Source organism: Pagrus major, chromosome 18 (genome assembly GCF_040436345.1).
Source record: "Pagrus major chromosome 18, Pma_NU_1.0".
NCBI classification, from domain to species: Eukaryota; Metazoa; Chordata; class Actinopteri; order Spariformes; family Sparidae; genus Pagrus; species Pagrus major.
In genome coordinates this window covers 36976530-36997354 of record NC_133232.1, presented here as the reverse complement: position 1 = coordinate 36997354, position 20825 = coordinate 36976530, and the positions used below count along the sequence as shown (strand labels likewise).

Below are 20825 nucleotides of genomic sequence, written 5' to 3'. Positions count from 1 at the left end.
TTCTTTTGGTTTTTAAAATGTCAAAATGATATTAAAGTTTGACCAACAGTACAAAACACAAATCTGTTGAGTTCACTATACGTACAGCAAAGAAAAGCAGCAAACCCTCACATTTAAGAACCAGATAACTTTATTACATTTGTGACCTGATTATCACAATCAATGAAGGGATCAATCAAAGTTAAGTACAGTGTACAGAACACTTGATAAACACCTGCTCGTATACTATATCATGTGATGCTGGTAATATTTTGGAGTCCATACAAGTTAAACTCACTGGCCTGATGGCAGTGCTACAATCAAAGGTCAAACTTCAAGATGTCATATGTCACACCTGCAACATCACCATAACTTAATATCACATTACTCAACGAATCAAACCAAGCAAAAATAGAGATATTTTGCTCGTTTGAGCCCCTCAAATGAGAAGATCTGCTGCTTTTCTCTGAATGTAAATTCATATATTTGTGTTTTTGACTGATGTTTGGACCAAATAAGCAATTAGAATCAGATTAAAAAAAAAAACGTTTTGAGATTTTGTCGGTAAAAACAATTCATGTAGCATATATTGTGTATTAATCATGGTGAAAATAATTTTGCAATATTTTTAGGCTATATCATGATACACAATATGAATCTTAATATTTTGAAATCTTCTCCAAGGCACTTCATAAATGGTAGGACTGGGCGACAAAATAAAATATCACAATACCTCAATATTGCAACAATAATGTAGGATGACTATTGGTACTTTTGCAAAAAAAATGATAAGATTTTTGATCAATAATCATAAGTAATGTCGATATAATGACGAAGAAAGGAAGGAAAGAAAAGACACAATGTCACAATACAATGACGTCCAACATCTTATATAAAGTCTCATACTGTGTCCAACAAAATCATTTTGAAAACTTGTTTGTTCCGACCTGTAAATGTTTGACTTAAACTCAACATCTGAAAAGTTATATTCTTTATTGAGATTCATGTAGAAAGAACTAAAAAGGTCACAGGTTTGATTTCTGCATCACCTCACAGTGGATGTGTCCATTAGCTGCCTGACACTGAGCTCCTACCTGCCGACTAATCTGTCTGGATACAAGTGTCAGCCAAATGCCTAAAATGTAAATCAAAGTGTCAGCGACACACATAAAAATGTAATCACGAACTTGACTCTTTGAGGTGGGGTGAGTTTGGTTATCTTAGGTTTGCTTTAGAAGCTTTGCTGCGTTCGGGGGACCAACACTGACAAACATTAACTAGCAGCATCCAAATATGTAAATGAATATTTTCCACCCTAGTGTGAGATATAAACAAAAGTGCTTTGTTTCCTTTGTACAGTTACTGGATCTTTGTGAGATATCACTGTTTGATTAGAGACGGTGTGTAAAAGTGCAGAGAGACAGGAGGCAGAGAGCAACATGCACATAATTCATAGAGGAGATTAAATCCCAGGACGTCTCATTTACTAGATATCTGTTCCTGAGAAGCACCAGGATCCTCTCTCAGGTCTCCACTCTTTTCATATCAAAACAGGATGGAGCTTCCCAAAAGTTACGCCTGTAGAATATTTGAAGCTGATGTTCTGTGATGAAAAGCGTTTGTGTAATAATGAATGAATAAATAAATAAATAAATAAATAAATAAATAAATAAATATATTCTCGGTCGTTGCTGGCATCGTAGCTGCGAACAGTGAAATCATTTTTTAACACGTCTTTGCTGCATTTTCAGAATTTAGATCCAAAATCTAAATTGTGTTCACGATGCATGATGACCTCGACTGAGCTTCCTGAATTGTTCACGCTGAAGACATGAGTGCCGGTTACATTTCAATGTCTGATGTGCCAGCATTTATTTTAGGATTATTGGTTAAAATGTATTCATTCAAAACAGACAGCTGGAGGTCTTGTGTTAACAGCCAAGGGACTTATTTTAATGGGTCATTATTTTGTTTCTCATCCTATAAAAAGCAATTACACACAAGTTCCAAGTTTATCATCAGAATATTGACTAGAACAAGAAGGGCCCATTGAAAAATCCAAATGTATTTATATACAGGCCTGAATTTCAACTTAAATATTCAAGGACTACTTTGGTTTTCCTTGATTTTAGGAACTCTGGTAGTTTTACACGGTGTAATTATTGAGAAAGACGGACTGTTATCAAGCTGAGATGTTTGAATAATTGTGTAAAATGATTGGGATCACTCTCTCTGTAACTATATCAACCTGTGTGCCTCTTTTCTAACAGACCTCACATTCTCCAATTTTGTTTTCATAACGATGAATGAATTTTACATATAGTGACATACTATGCATTGGGGTTAGCAAAGACAAGTTGTGAAAACAATGTGGACATATCATCACCTTTAAGATGATATGGTGAACTTGTTAGCAAATGGTTGCCTATTTACACATCCAGCAGTTACGTGGCAACATTATAGGTCATTTAGACGTGTTTGTGGCCACCCGACAATTTAAAGCTCTGTTTTTAGGGCTTTGCCTGCTGCAGCTGAAATCCCTGCTATGACAGTGGTGAGAGTAGGGCTGGGCAATATATTGATTTTATATTGTTATCCTGGTATATATGTTGTCTTTTCCAGGTTTTAAAGGCAGCATTACAGTAAAATTATGTCATTTTCTGCACTAACCAGAATGTTCTACTTCTTCTAATACTTGCCTTTACCGACTTTGTCATTATATCCACATTACTGATGACTGTTGATCAGAAATCTCTTAGTGTTAATATTTTGTGAAAGTACCAGTAGTCATCCTTACAATATTGTCCCAACATTGACATCGAGGTATTTATTTGCTGCATTGTTATTCTAAAAATATTGATATAACAGTTTCACTATTATTTCATTTGACGGTACTGCATGGGTGTATGTGGCTACTCCTTAAGACTCAAAATATTATTTTTCTTTGTGAGTTTTTATTTTGGCATCAATGCCAGCCAAGGTGTACTGCGACCAAAACATTAAAAATATAAATGAAATACTATTTGAAATTTGTTTGCTTTTTTAATTTTTTTATTATTATTATTATTATTTCATTCCGAATATGCAAATAGTACAAGGCTTCCTGATTGTTATTCAACAAATTATTTGCACAACATAATATAGAAATGAAGATTTTGAGGAAGCAAAATAATAATGAAGCACAGAAAAAAAATAAATAAATGACATATTCGAAAAGGAGCTTACTTTAATCCGTTACTTTCATTTGTAATTTCTAAATATCTGTTAGCAGCTCTAATACAACTGCATATAAGAGGTGCTTTTTATGGGATGTATTATATATTTTGTTGCCGATTCTACAACATGTTTATGTGCAGTACATGCACCGCATTTCCACATTTACAAGACTTATAAGTTATGAAAAAAGTGGTTTGTAGTTTACCTGAAGGTGTTGGACATCTCTCCTGGTCAGCTTTGCTGGGGGTTTTCCCAGAGGAGGATGGAGTGGTGGAGGGCCTCTCAAACAGTTTGTCCTCCATGTTGGCTCTCTTGACGTAAACACACGACTTCCCCAGCAGCACGATACTGTTCAACACTTTCAGAGAAACCAGCCTGAGGAGGGAGAAGGCTGCTGTTTAGAGAGATGCATTTCTGAGTGGAAGAAGTGCTTAGTAACATGGAATCAAAAACTCTTTCCCTTGCTTCAAGAACTAGTTTGGAGTTTCAATAACCTTCTATTAAAGTCACTTTGTTAGATGAATAAAAAAAGACAATTAAAACATAAAAAAGCATTCCAAACTCTGACGTAGGGCCACACATACTTTAATTTGTGAAATCAATAATCACAGAATATTGAAATGTTGTTATTGCAGCCAGTGTATTAAAATAATTATTTTAGTAATTTAAGCTTTTTCACCAGCTTGGTTGATGGAATCAGCACAGAGATTGAGAATTTGGTATATTTTGAAGGAAATATAAAAAATAATAATAATAATGAGGATTATCACATTAGTCCTAACTGAACAGCCCGTGAGTTATCACGGTGCTGTCTTGAGCTGGGCCGCAGCTTTAATAAATCTCCTCTAACATCTGGTTTCGATCGCCGTCGTTCACATCCCACCACTGACACCAGGATGTTGATGCGTACCATCTCTCTGTGTTTCGGGGCTTTGCTACGAGGCCCGGCCTGTGACACTGTGATGAGAGAGAGACAGACACATTTGGGTCTGTGGACCACCGCACGCTGTGACAGGGTGTTTCGGACTGAGACTCAGCATGGCTGAATCTTTGCCAAAGCAAAGCGGTCTGTTCAAGCCAGAGCTATTTTTAAATCAGGGGGTGGGGAAGGCCAGAGATGGCACTAGAGATGACAACATTGTATTCTTCACCCTGAGGGAAACTCTTCAATGGTACGAGCCCAATGGGATCTGGCAAATGAGAATGAGCGATGCAATCAGCAGCTCAGCACAGGGAGAACGTGAGGGCACAGTGTTAATGCTTATGTAACTGTGTGTGTCTCTGAATCTCAGTGTGTGTTTATGACAGTGCCTGCATGTGTTAGTGTGCATTCAGACTCTGCAAGCATGTCTGTTTACAACACGGGAGTCTCTGTGCATATTAGACACACTATCATCAAACACAAATATGTGTAAATAAACATTTAAATATTCACTGATATATGACTAAACGAATGCAGTGTTGAGATTCAGAAATATGGAAATATAGACTTTGACCTCAATTTCAATGGTTTAAGCCTGCACTTCAATGAGGAGAGGGGCGGAATAACAACATATCTTATCACCAGACTAATGTGCATGAACAACTTACACAACCAAAATCAGTTTCAGCCTTTAAATCTCCTTTTCAGCTGTATTTTTACAGTCAGATTAAAATATATGCAGCATATGTAAAATGAAAATGCCATGATTAACAGAACAAGTACAGTGATATGAGGCTCAAAGGCTACAGAAATGTTGGATGCTGGGCACGGCATCCTACAACAAAATCATGTAACATTCAAACTATATATGAGACTAGATATCGTCTTAGATTTTGGATATTGTTATATCATGATATGTCGTAAGTGTTGTCTTTTCCTGGTTTTAAAGGAAAAGTAAAGTGTAAAGTGATGTAATGTTCTGAACTTACTAGACTGTTCTACTTGTTCTTCTACTTGCATTTACCAACTTTGTCATTATATCCACATTACTGATGATTATTTATCAAAAATCTCCGTCTGTTAATATTTTCTGAAAAATGCCAAAAGTCATGTCTACAATATTGCTGCAATATCATTATCAAGGTATTTAGTCAAAAATATTGTGATATTCAATTTTGTTGCCTAGTCCTAGCATTTATGAGATGCTTTGAGGAGATTTCAAAATATTGAGATATATATTGTGTAACACGATAAAGCCTAAAAGTATCAGTATATTATTTTAAAGCTTTCACCCAGCCCTAAACATAACAACGATATTTAATTTAACAGTATAACTTTAATAGACTTACCCGAGATAAAAGAGGAACACACACGTGTAGGAAAGAGCTCCCTGCACCTTCACCGAACTCATTACCACTCGAATAAGCTGTTAAAACAATAAAAAGCAGATTAAATGGATATTTAAACAACAGTGAGAACCAACATCAGGTACAAGTTTGTAGGATGTTCTGGCTAACGTTAATGTGCTAATGACTCACTCTCTTCTGGTATTTAGTGCCTGAATAGCAACAGAGTGCAGCCTCTCTTACCAGAACAGCCAAAGGCAAAGGGATGAAGCCCATCCTCCGGGCCACTGAGTCACTGTAGTCCGTACAAGCCTACACAATGACAGACAAGCACAGATTAAAGCCTTGGACAAAACTACATTGATTAGCTGCGTAGGCTCAATGCCATTTCTGGAAGTATAATGACAGTGATATGAAAGAAAGAGTTGCTTACGTTCTTCTGTCGACTGCTGACGAGATCGAAGGCCAAACTGGCTCTGTATTCACTGTACACCTGGGAAAGAGATGAGAATAATGATGGAGTACGGGAGCCAACTGGTCTGTGTGTGACAAGCTGTTATCTGGTGAATCAGGCTATTTTAAGACTCCTAAATATCAGGTTTGGTCCTTACATCAGCAGTGATGTCGTTGAATTTGGTGATGAAAGCATGTTTAATGATGTCAACAGCAACCTCAGACAGGACGACCATGAAGACATCAGGGAACAACACCCACAGGTGGTCTGAGGGGAAAATGGCACAAGAAACTTTGTGATATGTAGATCATTTTCAACTTAAGTCATGCTTGGAACATATTCTTTGGGAGAGTGCACATGTTCATAAAGTCTTCTCTGGATATCGTCTACAACCAGTCTACTTTTGTTGGCTCCTGTTATGAAAGCTCCACCAGAGCATCAGCTGCAGATAAAATTAGTTTAGTATGTTGGCTGTACCAACTGTGATGTTGAGTTCACTGCTGAGAGTTTCTGATACAGGATTCAATGTGCTGACACCTTCGCACATCTAGCAGACAAAGCAACATCAGTATTCACTGGAGTTTTGTTTCTGTCCACCTGACAAATTTAACTCCAAATATCACTTTTCTTTTATTCATTTTTTTAGTCCAACTAACCACTATGGACACTCACTCACTGGCTGTGAGACTGAACCAAAATAGTAGAGTTGTGGTCTGAAATTAAAACAAAGAGCTGAAAGACACTAAATGCGCCATATAGCTGAGGGTAACTGAGAAGCAGAGAAGGAAGAAGCACTCTGATCTTTTACTTAAATAAAAGTAGCAATTCCTCAGTGGAAAAATACCCTCTTTAAGTAAAAGCTGTGCACATTTTTTACTTAAATAAAAGTACAAAAATTTTAGCATCAAAAAGGCTTGAAGTACATATTATGCAGTGGCATATTTACAGATATTGTACATTGTAGTATTGGATTATAATTATTACTGCGTTCTAGGGCTGGGCGATAAAACGATCTCGATCATTTTCATGATAAAATTCTCCACGATAACGATGGTAAATTTATGACATTATTTATTATTATTTATAAAATTATTATTTTCCATAGTTATTTTTGAGTCCGTTTTCCTTTACCTAGGAAACGCTACACCAACAGCCAATCACAGCAGAGAAACAGATGCACGTGGTTGATGTTTCCGGCCCCTCCCACTCACAACACCTCAGAGTGACGTCACCACCTGTGGGTCGAGCCGACACCAGACGATGAGCGGTCCGACCAGCGACACCGAGTGCGAGGAAACTGCGAAACACGAGGAAACTGCACCGAAGAAAGGTCATACCACTCCAGTTATTTGGAAATAGTTCGGCTACCTGAAGTCTGACAAAGCACAGAGCAGCATTAGATGCTAAATGTGTCGGCGACCCGTCCTCAGCAGAACTGGAAACACCACCAACCTCCTCCATCATCTCACAAGGTACCGTCCCAAACAGTACTCCCAAAGTATGAGTTAGCGCTGTCATGCTGGCACCAGCCTCCCCTCAGGTAGCCACCAGCCCAGCCCACTGCTGCTACTAGTCAAACTTCAGCTCAACCAACAGGTGCCGCTGCTTTTTCAGACATTACCCCACATGAGCAGAACCCGAAGCGACACACAGACAGAACCAGCGCAGTGACGTCCTGTATCGATCAACACATGATGCCTATAAGCACGGTTAAAAACCAGCTGCACGCAGAGTGAAGGGTGAAGTTAGAGCAGCTCAGAGATGTCACCACATCAGGTCTGACAGAACAGGAGGCGTTAAAGCTGAACTGAACCAGCTCAGGAATACAGCAGCAGAACATCCTCAGCTTTACCTTTGATTTTACTGTCTTTAATCAGTGTTCAGCTCAGTGTACCACCTCTAAAATGTTTGAGACGCGTTTGAAACAAGCGATGTGTTGAACATATTCATCATTGTGTTTATTCAGTGTTTAACATAAAGCCATTTGGTTGGTTGGTTCTGTTGGATGTTTGTCACCTGTTCATTCTGACAATAGATAATTGTATTTTATAAACCATAATTAACCTTCTGGTTGGTTTTGGGTTCTGTCCTAAGGAAAATACAATAAAACTGTGAATTCAACATTATTATTGTTAAATATACTGTATATCGTGATAATTATCGACATCGATCAATATAATCAATATAATATTCATGTTTTTATCACTTTAATATTGAAGCTGATAAAGGTGGTTTAACAATCATATACAGTTTATCTGCTAGGTTTGTTTATGAACTTGTACTTACCTGAGTACTATACTTGAGTGAATGTACTTAGTAACTTTCCACCATTGCTGAAGAGTCAGACTCAACTCTCAGCTTTAAGTAATAGAATTACTCACACAATTCAATGCATCATGTCATAAATGTTCATGTATTTCTTTTCAAACACAAAGCCTACACAGTGATATATGACCCAGAGGCTTATGATATGAGTAAAACAGATCTGACTCTCATTAGATCCATTTTAACTATCAAAAAATGTTTATCTCAGGTTAGCTTAGCCGTTGATTAGCTGAGAACAGGTGTTTTAGTTCTGTCGAATGTAAACAAAGATGTGCAGACGTCAGTAATGCAGGATGGAGGTTAAGTTAATTACTGGGGAATCACCGGGGTGGTTTGTATACCGCTTTAGCAACAGAAGGCTGTAGCTCTGCTAGTATTAGCACATCAGTGTTATGATTTCTGCTGACAGGCCACGTCTGTCATCTAGTATGTGTGTGTGGCTTTGAGACTGGCAGAAGGAGCTGACTGTTTTCAGAGGGCTGTCACACAGAAACTCCCAGCTCTCATCCCTCACTCGGCTCTGAGGTCTGTTGCAGAGACAGATCCCAAAGGTGTTGCAGTGGGTCAACCAGAAGCACAACAGCAGGGAAGGAGCTGCTCAGCAGATTTTTCTGAATATTTTACCATGACATGCACGGACCGTTTTTGGAGGTTTTCAAAAATTCAGAAGCACTACGGTGAACAGACCTGGGGCAGAACGCTGTCTGTTTGAATTTACTACAAAATATAAAAATAAACTACTAAAGTGCAGTTTGAGGTCGCACATCGTTACCTGGGTTCCATGCAAACTGTTCCATATTCCTGAGACAAACGATGAGCAGGAGAACGTAGCTGGTGAATCGTTCCTTGATATCTACAGATTTAAATAAAGAAATGTGTGATTACAATCTCAACTTGGATCAGAAGCATCAACATTTTAGACACAACTGCAGTGAAGTTGCTTTCACCCATGATTAGTATCCTGGTACTGTAGCTGTGGTGTTGAGGGGTGAAATCTGTCAGTTTTTGTGCTCTGAGAGAAGTCTGGAATAAATCACTGTTCTTACATTTTAGCAGCATATCACAGTTACTGTGGACTGTAAAATCACAGTATTTCACTCCGACAAAACATCCATCTATATAATTTGAAAACACAGCTGTAGATGTTCAGCACTATAATTTCTACTGATAATGATTGTTAGACCCTGCTCAGCTCCGTAAACAAAGAATCTTCTAAGATGTGAGTGAACAGTCGGAGGGAAACGGCAGCTGATTAAATCTTATTGTTCTCTGCTGTCATTAGAATACTGTAAGAGTGACTGAGATAAAAACATGCTGCCTCTGGGAATCAAAAGGGAAACACACAATCATGTAACATCTCTGTGTTCAGTCTGTCAAAGCCACATTTGATACATTTGTAAAAGGGTTGTATGTAAAGAAGAAAAGAGATAAACCCTTCTAGTTAGGTCTCTCCTAGTTTTGAATTCATTTAATTTACAGTTTGATGCTTTTAACAACATTCAACAAAACATTTCACTAAAAAAAAAAAGTAAAATAAATGTCAGTCATACATCTATCAAAAAAAGTATGTGTCATCCACATGATTGACTCTGAAGTAGCTGAGGTCAGTAAAAATTCAGAATATAAAGTCAGCAAAAAATGTGCTGCCTAGTATCAGGACACTGGGAACTTTGACCCTTGAAGTCATTACTACTGGATGCTTGAAATACTGACCAACGCTGAAGCTGATCATCATACCGAGATCCTCCCAGTAAATTAACCAGCTCAATTGTGTGAAATTTAAATACCATCAGTCTGACTTCACTGCTAATACAACCAAGCGGAGCTGCAATTAACCAATATTTTAAATACTGATTAATCTGCTGATTATTTTATTATTAATCATTTAGAAATTGAAAAAATCCAAATATGATAGAAAATCAGCAAATCATTGCTATAACGAAGCTGAAACCAACAAATGTCTGAACTTTTTGTTTGAAAACTGTAAAAATTGATTATCAAAACAATTGACAAATCATTATTTTATTCTTTGGCTAATTGATTAACTGACGACTCACTGAAGTTATAGAACGAAGGGACAGTTTAAATATTAAGAATTAAAATATTCAAACAGGTAAGTTATATAGATTTCTGTTTTTATCATCACACAACCGTTGAGAGATGTTCTGAAGATCGGAGCTACAAAGAATAAATGTTTGAAGGACAAAATCTTTTCCCATCTTGTACATTCAGGAGTAGCAATAAAGCAGTAAAGGTTGATGGAGCACTTGATAATCACAGAACATGGAGACACTGAATATTTTTACATTTTGTCAGTGTAACTTCTGTGCAGACTGGCAACATCACAGAAGAACCCAATTCAATTAAAGCACACCAGTATGTTTTAGGTTCTTTTGTTTTTGTTTTTTTTCTGTCATGAAATGAAATCTCTTACCACTGTTGGACATTTGGAATAAGTTGTTCTTTCCAAATTTCTTGAACACACTTCCTTTGATCTCCACAAACTGTGAAGAAGAAAGAGAAGAACAAAGAAAGCAAATGAGCCAGAAAGTACAACACAAAGCATCTCGTTGCAGCTGCAACACAAACGTTTCATCATCAACGCGCCAAGTTGAATTTTAATGGGGTGCATCTGCATACAAATTATTTAAGTTAAACGTAGTTTGTGAGCATATGTGCCTAGATTTTGTTTGTGGAACAATGCAGCTGCTTAAACAATCAAGCAGGCAGATTGTTGTGAACTACATTATCTTTCTGTGTGTGTGTGTGTGTGTGTGTGTGTGTGTGTGTGTGTGTGTGTGTCCACTGACGTTGTTGGACATCATGATGGTGAGCAGGGACTTGTTGTGTGAGTTGAAGGCGACGTTGAGGGTGGAGGCTTGGACCATGATGAGGATGGCATGAAGGACTGACAAACAGCCACTCAGGAAAACAAATCTCTTTTCATTAAAACCACAAGTTCGAAGCCTGAAAACAGCCGAGCTGTGACCATCAACAGTAATGAGATCTTATGACGTATCTTTGAGTGAGAGCCTCTGCCCTTTCATTCTGGTGACTGTCAGCCAAGTCATGCAGCACTTAATGGCTTCATTCATTATTTTTAGCATTACACAGCTCATAAAGAAATAGTTATGGACATTTCATCAGACTGTAACTGCATTTTGTCTGTCAAACGTTACACTAGGAAGTTAGAAAGTAAAGAGAATTCAAATCAGTTTAGTTCACGTACTAAGACTTAAGACACTCATAATCCTGCCACGGATTTAAAGAAGGATACAGACATAAAAGACGGCCATGATGAAGTGAGGAATGACTCCTATACTGTCTCTTTTCCGTTCTTTGGGTTCTGTGGCCGTCCAGTAGAGAGCGTCCAGGATGTCTTGACCAAAGGAGGAGAAGAGGCGGTCGGCCACCTGACCGGAAAAACACATAAGACAATTACTTAATACATTAATAAAGGTATGTATGCCAACCAGAACTTCAGTTAATTTCCTCTATTATCTTACCTACATAAATTAATCTTGTTATTTATTGTATTTTTCATGTTTGGTTTTTGTTTCCAGAATCCAATGAAATTATGCCAACTTGTATAGTTCTCTGTTAGGAGTAGATCCTACCCTTTCATTTACAATTTATGCAATTATCTCTGGGCTTCAACAAAGCTAAATCACTCATGAAAAATTAATTTTTCTCTTCTTTATGTTTTGCATTTATTTCTTAAATTATTTCTTACTTATCTAGTATCACTGTTTTTTTATTGATGATCCCCTTTGCTGCTGTAATAATTCAAGTTTCCCTGGTGTGGACTAATAAAAGGTTATCTTATCTTATCTTGTTCCAGCTACATTCAATGTACAGTTTGACATCTTTTGCACCTTTTACCACATCAAGAAATTCCTTGAAACTCTGGGTAACGTTTTGAAATACCCTTTTTCCCCATATTTGATGGCCTTAACATTGACACACTACTACAGGTGATCAATCTGTAACAAAACTAGAGCTGCAACGATTAATCGATTTGCTATCAACTCTTGAATGAATTGACCACTATATTCATAATCTATTAATTGGTTTTGAGTAACTTTTTAAGGAAAAAAGCAGTCAAAATTCAGATTTCAGTTTCTTAAATGTAAATATTTTATGGTTCCTTTACTCCTCTATGACAATAAACTGAATATATTTGGGTTGTAGACAAAACAAGACATTTCAGGATGCCATCTTGGGCTTTGGGAAACACTGATCAACATTTTTCAGACCTTTTTCTGACTTTTTATAGACCAAACAACAAATCGATGAATCAAGAAAAGTACAGGTCATAATTTCAACCAATGCAACATGCAAAACGTGATCCACTTAACCTGTCAGACTCACTGTAAGCAAGTCATCACCTTATTTTCTTTGACCAATACAATCAGAAACCAGTTTTAGTAGTAGTGATCAGATTTAAACATCTACACCTTCTCTGCAGACACAGACATACACTGAATCATAACTGTAAAAAACAAACAAAAGTCAGATGTGACTGAGTGTATAAAATGTGAGGTACCTCCAACATGTTGTAGATGAGGTAGAGTTTGATGACGGACTGTCCTCTGATCAGGTGGTACATCATGGAGTAATCGACGTAATGCATCATGGAGAAGCAAAGCACCAGGATCAGACCCTTCAGCATGTCACACACCTGCGCTGGCTGCAGCAGCCGAGACCCGCTGACCACACACACACACAAACACACACACACACACACACACACACACACACACACACACACACACACACAGATCAAATATTAGTATCTCATGAATATAAAAACACAATTAATCAACCTTTCAGAACATTTTAACACAGATTTTCATGCTGAGATTTATATGCCTCACATGCACACACACAACAGCCTGTCATTGTATATCTTGAGTGAACAATTAAATGTGTTTGTAATCAGATATAACACACATGTAGGCTGACAAACACAAACATTTTACCACATAAAAACACGATCGTAACTGCATGAACAAGTGTTTACAGCATTAAAACCCACATTTTTCCACACTTTGTCATTGATATTGTGTAGTGGGAGCCAAGCCCTGATATAGTACATCACCAGATAACAAACGTGACTGACTCCTGCTCTAAAATGTCTCTGCTACTCATAAAATGTGAGGAAACAGTAAGACCACACAAACAGTGGAAAACAGTTATTCTTTATCCCACATAAAGGAAATGGAAACAGGTAGCAATAACACAAAAACACAACATTAAATATTAAAGTTACTATCTCCTTTGTACTAAAAGTCATCTCCATAATAAGATTTATCTCTTTTTAATATGTCTGTTTCTGTGTTTCTTCAAGATTAAATCTTTGTGGTTCTTATCTACCAAACAGATTACAGCACACAAACAAAAAAATCATATGTGTTTGAAGATCTATCTTTATGGAAATATTTGTAATGGGTGCAGCATTTTGGACTGAAAATTTTAAAATGGTGTTTGCTACTAAGCTGCTGTCACATACTGCAAGAACAGCAACACATGTCTTTTAATGGGTAATAATGTGTTTCAAACATGTGCAGCTTTCATAATTAATTGCAACGGTTGGCAGCAGCAGCTTGGGAGCATGTTAAGAGGAGGGCTGACAAATCCATAGGGCCAGTTATTTAGTATTTACTATGACAGGGATAACTGGGAAGAGCCAGAGAGAGAGAGAGAGCTTAACTCTAAGAAGTCCTGCATATTTCACGTGTCAGCTGTGTGACTGGTCTATATCTACAACCACCACCAACACCAGCAAGAGAAAAATGTTTTATCCACTCACCACGACTGACCATAAAACCCAACTTCAAGATTCACGAGCATCATGGTTTTTAAACATGATACATTCAATTTAGACAGCGTGTTTGCTGCTGGTTGTTTATTTTACCACATTGGCACAAAGTTGTAACTAGATAAATCTGCTAAGCTCATGTTTTATTTGTGATTATTTGATACTTGTTCAGATAGATTTCTACTACACCGGGCCCGTGTCTACTCCAACCACAACTGTTTATACAACATGGGGCTGGTTTGATACAATGACTGACAGAGGAGCGTCACTGGTCCAGATTTGAAAATGCATGTTACAAGTTTTGTTGCTCTGATTGGTTGTATTTCAATTGAATTGCGTCCAGTCTGAAGGTTCAACCAGGCTCACGAATCTTAGATCAGACAGTCAAACTAAGTAGTGCTGAACAAATATGAATCAAGATTCTGTTACCGCGCAGCTTTTTTCTTGCCTTACGAGTTTTCAGAAACAGTTTATTATACTGTTTAGCTGTGACTGGAGTACGTTTACTCGGCCAACACTTTTTCCTGCTAGAAAACGAACCAAGATCTCTCGTACTTGCACGTGTCAGGGCACAGTGTGTCCAGAGGCATTTTGGTCCATGCCAGTTCCTTGGAAATTGATGTGAATTGAGAGTGATGAGTCTAATACACACGTGTGAATTAATCCGGCGATGCCAGGCTAAAAGACTACAAGTCAAAGTTGAACCCTCTCGTACCTCTAAATCACTATGAACCACACAGACTAATACTAAACCAACTCACTAGTGCACAAGACATGGCAGGACAACAACGAACTACTCTAACAGCCATTATTACCTTAATTAACTTAAGTGGTTGTTGATCAATCTTGCATCACATCACCAGGGCTACTTCTCAGCCCTCACACTTTTAAAACATGAGAGAGGAAAAAGAAATTCAGATGGAAGACATAGGGGGCTGGAAGGTGTGGAGATCTGAACTATTTTAGGAGCCGAGTCTGAGAGAGGGAAAAAAAATTGCCAGATTTTGGGAAGATGTGTAAATGTCTCACTGTCTTCTGAATCTGTGAATGATGAAATAAACATATTGGTATTTTTTTTGTCCAACAGATAAAATACTGCTGTCACAACCAAAGACGAGTTGGGGTTTAGCTTGAATACACTGAGGGCCGGATCTACTAAGATCCCAAACTGCTTGTACTAATCTGTGTGCGCAATCTAGAAATTTGCGTGTGGGGTTGAACCGCGGTTTGTGGGCGATTTACTAAGAGTGATTGCGTAAATGACAACAGGCGCAAACGTGTTGGAGACACGCCTATTTAAATGAGGGTTTAGCGTGTTTCATGGTTTTCAGCAGGGCGAGTTTGAGAGAGCGAAAGCGCAAAGTGAAATTCGACCCTTTGGAATTAGAAGTGTTGGCAGAGGAAGCAAATAAACATTTCAATCAGGAATCTGACGGTCGCGCAAAGGAACGCCGTGTGGGAGAAAATCGGTGAAAAGTTAATGCTGTTGGAAAAAACAGGCAAACAGTGGATGAAGTGAAAAGGAGATACCAAGACGTCAGAAGATTGATTCCATTGTTTCGGCGTCTCCTTCTTGCAACGATAACCGCAGCCATGTGTATGCAATTACGCATACAAACCGTTTGCACCTCCCTTTGAGACGTGTTAAATATAGAAGCAGTTTCTATTAGCAAAATTGCTTTCAGGTGTGATAAATCACTTTGCGTGTGCTAAATTAATATATTTACATTTTCTCCACCCAGAACACGCACAATTGCGTGTAAATGCCCCATATTGCATATTCATTGCTGCAAATGTACTAACTGGATGCAGACGCGCTATTTTGCACCTTTGACAGACGCGACCCTTTTTGCGCACTGTTAGTAAATCAGTTTTTTTGCGTGTGCAAGGAGTTTGCACACATTTTAATACACGCAAACCTTTAGTAGATCCGGCCCTGAGTGTACAATTTATCAAGAATATCCAGGAATTACAATGATGAGGTGAACTCACATAAAAGCCATTAATTCGTATTGTTTTCTCTCATTTCTATGCGTATGACAAATGATAAGACTCAGATAAAACTGCAAAAATGGGCTCTTATCCACGATCACAAGGCGTCTCTATAACTGTGAAGATGTGGTTTGTTTTCTGAGGCCACAGCTCCACCCAGTGTTCACATCTGGACTCATTCATGTAAATTAAGCACTTCTATGAAAAACGTGTTGGTAAACAGTAGATTTGGTATTCAGGTGGATAAGGTGCTGAGGCATCTTATCCCCAACATGTGCGACACACACACACACACACACACACACACACACACACACACACACACACACACACACAGCTTTCTGGAGGCAAAGCTGCTGCAGCTGGCTGGTAGTGTAGCCTGTACAAAGCAGCCCTCACTCTTTCTATTATACAAGCATTATCTACTTATTTTAACACACATGAATATATGTATGTTTGGGCGCAGTCAGCTATGTGCTGCATTCCAAGTAGCCATGACTATGTGCTATTCATACTGTATTAGCCTGACAGAAGGCATTAAGACTCCAGAGAAAGAGCAGAAAGGTTGATTTCTGTTGCAAAACCTTGTTAGAGAAGCCAAACTGTGACCAAAAAGAAGCTGTTTTGCAGTTGTATAGCAGCTGGGGGTTTCTGTACAGGGAGGGGAAACAGCTTCCTCCACAACAACTGTCAAAAGACGCCTTTAAACAAGACAAATGAGCCCCCATCTGTTCCAGAGGAGCTGTACAGTAGGCAGCCCTCCAGTTTAAGCATGTGCAGCTGTATCACTGACAAGCAACATGATTGTGATGAGAATGAGCATGCACTCTCAGCAAACCTTCCCTGGGTGAAAAAACAAAACTTAGGAGGAACCAACATGTCGGCTCAGGCTGGGAGGATGGAACATGACGTGAGCTGTGTATTAACAGACACATGGAGATGAAGAGGAACTGGTGGATGGACGTGGAGGCCGTCAGGACAGTGATAACATTAATGAAGCCTTCACAGGCTTCAGGGAGCGTTACCTGCTTCTTCTGCAGTACGGGCATGTGTGTGCCCTGCAGGGGGGAGGAAGGCAAGGGGAGAATCAGAGAGAGGGTGAGGCAGGCAGGAGGACAGGCAGTGTCCATCGGGGGGGTTGGGTAGATATGCCTTGAAGCTGTATGATTACTGCACTGCTCTTCAGTTTCAATAGTACATACTATACAAATCTATATAGCAGAAGACAACTCTTGAAAACACACAGTGTATCACAACATGTGAACTAATTGCCAGTTGGCTAAAAGCTATAGAGGATTGTTTTTCTCTTTTTTCTGACCTTTTGTGCAAACGTCAAACTAATCAAGACCTGGAAATACTATCAAATTAACTTTCAGACCTTCCAGACCTATATAGTAAAATCTACAGGCGTTTTATGTAGATGAAAGCATAATCCATCTAAGAGACTATTAATTACACAAACAGTAAGTGATGGACAGACCTTTACCAGAATGTCTTTAAGGCCTATTTTCATCACGTGCTATGTTCAAAACTGTAGCTGTTGCAGAATGTGTTGCAAACAAAAGTAATGGACTGGTGAAATATTACTGCAGTGGAGTAGCTGTATTATGTATATTAAATATACATCATTTTAGCATATATTATTACCACTGCACAAAATATGAACATTTTCTGTATAAAGTTGTAAACAATGGTTACACACGAACATGTCGTAACAGAGAAACAACACAAAGATTTCTCACAAAGCCTTTCAAGTTTAGCCAGTGTCTTCTCATTAAAAAAAGACCCAAGAGGAAAATACCAGATGCCTTACTTTAAGACAAATCCTGCTCATACACTAGGGGTGTCATGATTTCAATTCTGAATCAAAAATTGCTTGAAATGAGCATTTAGATTATCGCACTGCAAACAGTTTGGGTTTTGCAGTTAAAAGAAACTCAAGCTGTCCTACCCTTCTGTCATCTAGTGATGCTTATCTTTGTCTTTTCAAATTCACTAGTGAAATATTACATTTTTTATTTTAATTTTTTAATTATGATTATAATTATTTAAATTTGAACATTCTAGAGGCAAAACGATATATTGGTTTGTCAAAAAAACTGGTACATCTGTATCAGTGTTTATATGCTGCCTGATCTGCGACAACATCAAAACTTTAATGTGAAAACTGTAAAATATCCCACCTCTGTCATACTGTATATCTTTGTCACAAGTGTTTGATAACCACAATTAAGGGATCATTACAAAAATGTGTTTAAATCAATGCTCTCCTTTATATCAGTATCAGTATCGGCCCCAAAAATCAAGTATCGTCAGGCTGTTGATCATAAGACCCTAAAAAGATATGGCAGTGCTATCACACTTGATGCCATGTTTCTTTTTAAAGAAAAGTAAAAGATGGTGGTCAAAGCATGGAACAAATTATCTGTCTATATTACACTCAATGGCCTTACAATGGCATAGCCCTGTAGGCGGAAAAAATGTTTTAATAAAAAATGTAATCGAATTGTGACCCTACAATTGAAATCAGAATCAAATCGTAGAATGTGTTGGATTATTTTGGATAAAATAAAGATAAATATTCATGAAGAAAAATTCATATTAGTTTAGCTGTAATAGTGCAGCCAGATGTGTGTTCATACCTGAGGCCTGTGTGCTGCTGTGTGATGAATTCACTGTATTTTACATTTTATGCAGGGTTATATTGAGTCTGTGCATTTCTTTTGGTATGCCAGTATGAATATAAAGTGTTGTTTTGTGTGTTTATAGGTTGGAGAGTGTGTGTTTAGGCTCTGACCTGAAACCACAGCATGGCAGGGTGAGGAGGCGGAGCACAGCCAGCAGCACCCTGAGGGGCAGCAGGGTGAAGACGTACAGGAAGGCGTCCACACACAGGAAGAAGCCAAAGATCATCAGCTGGAAAGCAAAAAGTCACACAGTAACACAAGTCAAACAACGACTGACAGCAAGGGAACAATGTGCTGTGAACAAAAGCTCCAAGATAAACAACGATCAACAGTAGGAATGTAAATACTGTCAAGTCCGTAGACACATTTGGTCATCGTCATCGTGAAAGATAAATATTGTCCGTATAACTAACAATTAAGTAAGATCATATAAAATGCTGCAGTGATGCACAACAGTTTCCTCACATCCCCCCAAAAATTCTGGCTGATAAAGTGACACAGTCACTTATTTTCTGTCTCCTGTCCATCGGAGGAAAGGCTAATAAACCACCGCATGTGTGACTACAAACACTACACCTAAACTCAGTGATGCAGCAGACACATACCTTCTCAGTTTCCCATATAGAAGTCATTTTCTTGTCATTTTAAAATAAATGTTTTATGTATTTAATGTAAGCCAGCTGATGTCTTCTTGCTGCTACAACATTAAGACAGAGGTGTGTTTGGGCTGAAGCTTGTGGGAGGGTTTGTCTCTCATTGGTTGGTTCTGTGTGACTTTACTTGGGGCCTTGTCAGCTGGGGGTGAAGTTGGTTAGTCAGCTTAACTTCGTGAACTCACTGGAGGTGTTTTTATGTTTACACACATTCCTCTGTTGCCCCTGAGGAAAAACCAAGTCAGTAGGAGCTACATTAGTTTGGGCTCGGCTGTAGAGAGAGGGTCTCCTCTACTCTGGAAACATTATACAAAGACCTTTACACCACACGCACACAAAGGGGACACTGTAATGACCTAATTGTACATTTGATAATATAATGCATTATTATAATTAATTAATACTGAACTTGGGTCAGTCTTCTCTGCATGTTAGATGCTATCCTTCAAACCATGTAGGCCAGGTATATATAAACATTAGTTAATACCAGGTATCATTTTAAAGTTTGTGATACTCTCCAAGAAAGAGGAATCACATGGTTCAGATGAATCCACATTTTATGTTTTAACACTCCCACCTGGTGGCTCACAAGAAGAACAACAAAAATAAACTGGTGACAGAGAGGCACGGGGAAAAATAATATGTTGTTCTTATAAATATAGTTTTACATTCATCAATTATTAATACTAAATTGTGTGTGTGTTTGTATGCAAAAGTGCTAACCCTAACCCTTACCCTCTAAAATAATGACAAATGCAAAGTCTAATGTGACGTTTCTAAAACTGAAAACTTAATCTGACCAACTGCTATTAAAAAGTTCACGGTTACATGGGCAAACCAAAGCAGTCATACCATCGTTGAGAAGCTTTAACTAGAGATACAGATACCTGAAGAGTCCCCATCCGATACCAGTATGTTAATAGGTTATTCTTATTCTTATTATTCTTTTCCTTCGGCTGCAAGCTGTGTACATTTCTATCTCTACTCGTCTCTCTCCATAGCTTTCTCGAGGTCGTGTGGCTGTCGGCCTGCCTCGTCATCCTCCTGCATCCACAGTCTTCACATTTATTTTGTAGTCTAATTGTATCAGATATTTTGTCATTGAAATCTGTAATCACTCCGTTTTGTTGGTCTGTTCTGTTTATGCATCTATGACATGTCTGTCTGTGCTTGGAGAGGAATCCGTCCTCTGTGGCTCTTCTTGAGGTTTCCCTGCTACAAGAGTTTTTTCCTTTCCTCATTTGAGGGTTTAAGGACAGAGGGTGTCATACATGGTGCAGCTTGTACAGCCAATTTGATTTGTAATTTTGAACCATCAAAATAAAACTGACTTGACTTACCAGCTGAATACTGCAAACCTTGCATGGATGTTACTGTATGTTATGAACGTGCTTGAAGTTACACAGGTCACTTCTTGTTCAGTGTTATTG

At 38.3% G+C, this 20825-nt stretch overlaps 1 protein-coding gene across 1 annotated transcript in view; it reads right to left on the bottom strand.

Annotated features, from left to right (window-relative positions):
- The window catches only part of tapt1a (transmembrane anterior posterior transformation 1a), a 31848-nt gene that overhangs the window by 7891 nt on the left and 3132 nt on the right, over positions 1-20825 (bottom strand). The window contains exons 3-13 of the mRNA XM_073487662.1: positions 18853-18971; positions 12789-12951; positions 11520-11655; positions 11053-11150; positions 10677-10746; positions 9015-9095; positions 6075-6184; positions 5897-5956; positions 5707-5775; positions 5467-5543; positions 3401-3570 (exon numbers count right to left, since the gene is read on the bottom strand). Coding sequence (XP_073343763.1) covers positions 3401-3570; positions 5467-5543; positions 5707-5775; positions 5897-5956; positions 6075-6184; positions 9015-9095; positions 10677-10746; positions 11053-11150; positions 11520-11655; positions 12789-12951; positions 18853-18971 — 1153 coding nt within the window. The remainder of the gene's footprint in view (positions 1-3400; positions 3571-5466; positions 5544-5706; positions 5776-5896; positions 5957-6074; positions 6185-9014; positions 9096-10676; positions 10747-11052; positions 11151-11519; positions 11656-12788; positions 12952-18852; positions 18972-20825) is intronic.